Source organism: Acipenser ruthenus, chromosome 25, assembly GCF_902713425.1.
Source record: "Acipenser ruthenus chromosome 25, fAciRut3.2 maternal haplotype, whole genome shotgun sequence".
Classification (NCBI taxonomy): Eukaryota; Metazoa; Chordata; class Actinopteri; order Acipenseriformes; family Acipenseridae; genus Acipenser; species Acipenser ruthenus.
In genome coordinates, this window is record NC_081213.1 from 4,846,101 (window position 1) to 4,852,261 (window position 6,161).

The 6,161-nt window shown below is 37.3% G+C and overlaps 1 protein-coding gene across 1 annotated transcript; it reads right to left on the reverse strand.

Moving 5' to 3' along the window:
- Positions 1-521: 521 nt before the first annotated feature.
- Positions 522-5,815, reverse strand: LOC117413966 (cannabinoid receptor 1-like). The gene is made up of 2 exons (XM_034023465.3): positions 5,688-5,815; positions 522-1,893 (listed from the first exon to the last, which is right to left on the reverse strand). Exon 2 carries the CDS (start codon positions 1,781-1,783, stop codon positions 683-685), a length of 1,101 nt encoding a protein of 366 aa, XP_033879356.3. The 5' UTR covers positions 1,784-1,893; positions 5,688-5,815; the 3' UTR covers positions 522-682.
- Between the last annotated feature and the right edge of the window lie 346 nt (positions 5,816-6,161).

The following is a 6,161-nucleotide window of genomic DNA, read 5'->3' on the forward strand; positions in this document are numbered from 1 at the left end:
TGTATGTGCATTCTGTGTACTAAAGGGCAAGACAGGAATATGAAAGACTAGTAAGAGGATAGTATTGGAGTTGGCTGCATGTTAGTCTGTTAGACAAGATGGTTAAAGATGGTTATCATTTGATTAGACTGTACATTTACTTATTGTAAACCTAACTGTTATTTACAGTGAATTAATAATGTTTTACCTAAGAGGTATGTACAAAACGCTTGGTTTGAATTAGACATTATGTAAGATTCTATAGTGCCTTCCTAAATTGTTTATAAAATGTAATACAATAAGTGTTTAAAACTATTAAATAATCCAATTTTATAACATTAAAATAACACATTTTGTGATAACACACGACAAAATGTATGAATACTCATTCCAATACTTGGTTGATGGCTTATGACGATTTTAACAGTATATGCAAAAAGCTATACAATTTTACTTGGTCCTTATTAAGGTGCTATGAATGCACCATAGTGTCCCATTGACATAAAGTGTTCCTGTCAAATGAATCCAGTTCTGTAAACCTGTGAAAGGTATTTACTTTATAAACCAGGGGAAAAACAAAACAAAAAACAAACAGACAGATTTTCCCTTTAAGAGTTATGCCACAGTTATAATTTTGCAATACTTTAGCATTATGTGGATATCTGGCAGAACTACAGTACACATTTGTAACAGAGGTTGGTCTTCAGGTTTTTCTGCAGTCTGTGAGTGACGGTACCTCAACCAATTCGCAGACAGTGTCTGGATGGATTGACTTCTGTTGCCCATCAGACTCCACACTGCTCAAGAAGAACGTTGCTTGACCACGACACCGGGCCACAGCCCCCAGGAGAACTTGCCGCATGTCCTTGCTCCTCAGGGCATAGACCAGCGGGTTGACCGTGCTGTTCACAAAGCACAGGGTGCAGCAGAATGCAAATACCATCTTCAGCTTGTTGTCCAGCTTGGAGAACAGATCTACAAACATGAACGACAGGACAGGGGACCAACAAATGACCAGCATGGCCAGAATCACACCGAACATCTTGGCCAGCTGGATGTCCATCCTCATTCGGGCTTTACCTCTTTGGCTTTGGATCACATGCTTTTCCATGTATACAGAATGCTTGTGTGCTTTCCAGAGGATGTGAATGTAAGCGTAGACTATGAAAACTAGCAAGGAAATCACAAATGCTAGCCAGCAGGCTAAGTACGTTTCATCCACACAAGGGAACAATTCAGAGCATACTGAATTCAGCGTGCTACAATTCCATCCCATGAGAGGCAGGAAAGAGATGAGGACTATGGTCGTCCACAACACAGCGAGGCTAATAAAAGCGTTCTTCCGGGTTATGATGGTCTTATATTCAGAAGGTTTGTGGATGCATATGTATCTATCAATAGATGTCAGTAACAAGCTCCCCAAGGAACCAGTGAAGGCCATGATGACTCCTCCGAGCTTGAACAAGAACGTCGATGTGGAGACCATGTTCTTGAACACATGGAATTCCACAAAGAAGAAGGCGAAAAAAATGCTGGCAAACAGATCGGCCAAAGCCAAGCTGCTGATGAACAGATAAGAGGGCTTTCTTCTCAGATACGGGGAGGAGAAGATCAGGCACAAGACTAACAAGTTCTCCAGGAGAGTGAGAGGCCCCACGAGAAAACAGATTGAGGAGACGATAATTTTCTGGCTGTCTGTGAGCACCATGAAGGATGTAAAATTCACACAGGATTCATTCGTTTTTTCAGGGGCCACAGTGGCGTTGCTGTACGGACAGGTGGAGACTGCGTCTGTGCTGCTCATTTTGATGAGCCTTTTTGATTCTTGCACACTTCCTCTTCGTCTTTAAAGCAGTGGGAGATAGGGAAAGCAGACATTCATGATGTACTTATGGATTGCAGATTAAGGGTCTTCTGTAGAAAAAAAAGAAGAAAGAAAGGATACATTAAAAGATGTCAGACACGTTGATTTTTTTAAAAACCTGTAAAGACTGATGTAGAGCACAGCCCATACAGGCTGCCCCTTTGTGCATCTGGAGGGTTCCATAGGCTTGTTATGTAAAATCTTCAAGGACACAGGTACTGAAATTATATGCAGAACCACTTCTTGATCTCTTATGTTTTATTGTGAGGGCTGGACAAATCAGATACCAAAATCCAATTCCAGCCCATTTCTTTATGCCATTCATCCCAGAAATAGTTACATTATTATTATTTATTTCTTTGCAGATGCCCTTATCTAGGTGACTTACAATTGTTACAAGATATCACATTATTTTTTACATACAACTACGTTATTTTTTACACATTATTTTTACATACAATTACCCATTTATACAGTTGTTTTTTTACTGGAGCAATCTAGATAAAGTACCTTGCTCAAAGTCTCCCACTTGGGACTGAACCCACGACCCTCTGGTCAAGAGTCCAGAGCCCCTAACCACTACTCCACACTGCTGCCCTGTGGTTGCTGCCCACAATACACTGAAATGCAAAGCAAATGGAAACTTAATCATTAAGGACAGGCTGGAATAAAAACATTGTATTTTGAGGAAGGTTTGGCCACATGGTATGCAAATACCACTGAACTGCCTTATTGAAGCTATTGCTCTAATGTATTTCCTCCCAAACTGCTGTAAAGACTGTAGACTTATCTGCACCTTGTATTTCCCCTTAGTGCCACACGATGGCACTATAAACACATTTACTCTGCCGGTTTTGTGTCTGAACTTCTGTGATACAGAATCCCTATTCTAAAGCTGTCTGTTACATGAGATCTGTCTGTCTGTCAAATATTGGCTGAACTAGGTTTCCATTTTTTTGAACAGTCAATAGTTTTAGCACATTGAATAGTTTTAGCAAATGTAATTTAGTAGATGAACAATTCTGGATCAAGAAGTAGATTCTTTTGTAATTTATTTGAATCAAAAACAAATATTCAGAATTAACTCAGTTGGGTTCGGGGTGAATCAATGCTTCTAAAGCCACATGCATCCGATTAAATCCCAACCGGAATCCAGCTCAGAACTGATTTACATGCAGAATATTTAGAGGGCTTTGGAACCCATTCCTCTCTTAGGTAGCTGGATTACATGGTGCATATAAACAGAGCACAAAATAAACTGGAAGTAGAGCTATGCTGGTATGACTGTGATCTGATGTTGCCCAGCTGTTTGCCCCCAGTCAACATCTGAATCAGGCATCCAGTGGCCTCTATATATAACTTTAAAAATCATACTATGTCCGCTGTATGACTTCAGACTAAACCAGTTTCCCCTCTGAGCATTATGTTGCAGAATTGTAAAATACAAAATGGGTTTGAAGGGAATGCTAAATAATAGAATATGAGATATCAGGCATGCAAGAAGCTCTCATGATATAAAGTATTTATTATGACATCAAATAGCTTTTTTGAAATAATTTATAAGCAGCAGTAGTAGTAGTAGCAATATAGTTTTACGTTAACAGGATTCGTATGGATTGGAGGTGATTTCCAATAAGCAGTCAAACAAAACTATGGTAATAAAGAATAAATAAGTCTTATTAAATCACAGGCTTCAGTGCCACTAAATCTGAGAGTTCCTGCAATTCCTAGACTTTTCATAATACTTCAAGTACTTTGTTGTATATTTCAAATAAAAGAACTGAACAGGTCATATGATGGAGTCATTGTTCTTTCAGGTACAGTAAACTTCAGCTTTTACAAAAATAAGAGAAGTTGATGCCATCAGCCTGTGTGTAGTCATGTGTTTATAAACCTTGGTAAATGGAGAAGGCAAGACTTTTCAAACACACTCCTAAACTCATAGTCCCTTCCAGATTTGACAGCACCCTGTATTTCTTCCATGTACAGTTCTTTCCTAAAGTAATCGGAAATCGTTTTTGGGGCGCACCATCAAAAAGGATTTATTTTCTCATCAATCACAACAACATTCTAAGACATTGTTCTGCAGGTTTGCGTTTTGAACTCTGCTGATAGTTCTGCGGAGGTTTCTTCAGGGTAATACATATAGAATAGAGTACAGGGTGCTGTATGATACAGGAGAGGCCAGAGCGGGGACCCACAAGTGACTTTGCAAAAAGAGGACTTACTGACCTTGAGTGAGTGAAAATCAGCTTGTATCTTACACTGCACACTATGCTATATTTAATATAAGATATGGTTAAAAAAAGAATAATTAAACAGTATAGCTAATTCATGTGCCATCATTTCCATCTGATACACAGACATTTCAGATGGCTATATTGCATCAATATCAGGGTCTGATACATATGAAATAATATTATTACAATCCCAATGCTGTTTTTCAAACTAGATTAACAGGTTGTGATTGGTAAAGGTTTGTAGTACACTTGTTCTAAAACCCAACTTCAACAAACACTTAACAATATATGGAGGGGGAGGCGGTTCCCACTGCAATGTTTTGGGTTTTTTTTTAGCAGCCAGCAGCCAATGAAATTCTGCTAAACCAATATCCGGTAGTCATCATTTAGTTTGACTCCCAGTCCAACTGTATGTTGAAATTAACAGCAAATGTGAGCCCCACATGAGTAACACTTATTATACTTACTACAATATATATATATATATATATATATATATATATATATATATATATATATATATATATATTGTAGTAAGTATAATAAGTATAATATATATATATATATATATATATATGGCAGCAGTGTGGAGTAGTGATTAGGGCTCTGGACCCTTAACCGGAGGGTCGTGGGTTCAATCACAGGTAGGGGACACTGCTGCTGTACCCTACTTTACCTAGATTGCTCCAGTAAAAACCCAACTGTATAAATGGGTAATTGTATGTAAAAATAATGTAATAACTTGTAACAATTGTAAGTCGCCCTGGATAAGGGTGTCTGCTAAGAAATTAATAATTATATATATATATATATATATATATATATATATATATATATATATATATATATATATATATATATATATATATATATTAATGGTAACTTGTTTTGTAAGAGTTGTTTACAGTTATTAAATTGTAATATTCTGTATAATCCTTGCTCAAAATGTAGCCTTTTTTTAAAACCTTAACTAACATACCTACTTATAATGCTCTAAATATGAGTCATATTTATGTATGGTGTATAAAGTTCTAGTGGTGCAATATATGTGGTTCATGTAAAAAAGACAATAACCCAAGAAAAGTATACTCTTGGGTAAGGAGATTGCATGCATCGTGTATCATGTATCATACACATACATTGTACACACACACACACACTCCCACAAGCATTTACACTTCAACCTAATTCTTTAACTTAAAAAGTCTTTAACTTAATTCAAATTTTAAAGTCACTATCAGATTGCAATATTGCTGTTCAGTCCCCCAGCTGAAATGATATTCTCTATAGAACAGATGCCCTGCAAGTTTGAATGTTCTCAGTCAGTGCCTTTCATACTGGATGAATAACTGCAACAGAAACGTTTCCTTTAAAATGACCTGGTGCTATTCCCATTTTACTATACCCGAATACTACATCATCCTACTACTTGTACAGTAGAAGTCGTAAAAGATATTTAACAGAGGATGGATTCATAATCACAATGTGTACAGTAAAACAGAAACATTACAGGAAACAATATACTGTACTACCAGCATTTCCACCATCTGTACAATCTGGCTATTGCCATTTAAACACATTTCTTAACAGATCGGTCTTCTTACCTTTAGGGTGTTAACAGTAAGCAGTCCAGACTGCATTCTGCATTATATCCTTAACAGCTACTGCCCCTTTGTCTTGTATATTGTGGTTGTAGATTGCTACAATGTTGGAGTGTGCTAATCCTTCCTGCTTGTAGCTTAGTCAATCTAGAAGTGCAGCGAGTGAGTGGAAAGTACAGAAATGCCTCTGTCTGTCTCTCTCTCTCTATACCTCCAATACACAGTCCTCTCTGACTGGGTCTGTGGGATATAGCATAGAGTCACTTATAGCATCTGGATGAGCAGCGACAGCTTTCCCATGTGAAACAGCGAATAGGAATGGAAATATAGACATTCATTTCTAAATATAAAAATGTTCATTTTTGTACACTGCAGTTATACCTGCTTTCAACCGTTTTAACATTATACACAAGAGTCCAGCATCCTAAGGGATGTATAGAATTTATTCTAGAACTGTATTTTAGTTATATTATGAAA

Bases quoted from the DNA above. Each gene is read 5' to 3' on its own strand.
- LOC117413966 (XM_034023465.3), bottom strand. From the start codon at position 1,783: ATGAGCAGCACAGACGCAGTCTCCACCTGTCCGTACAGCAACGCCACT.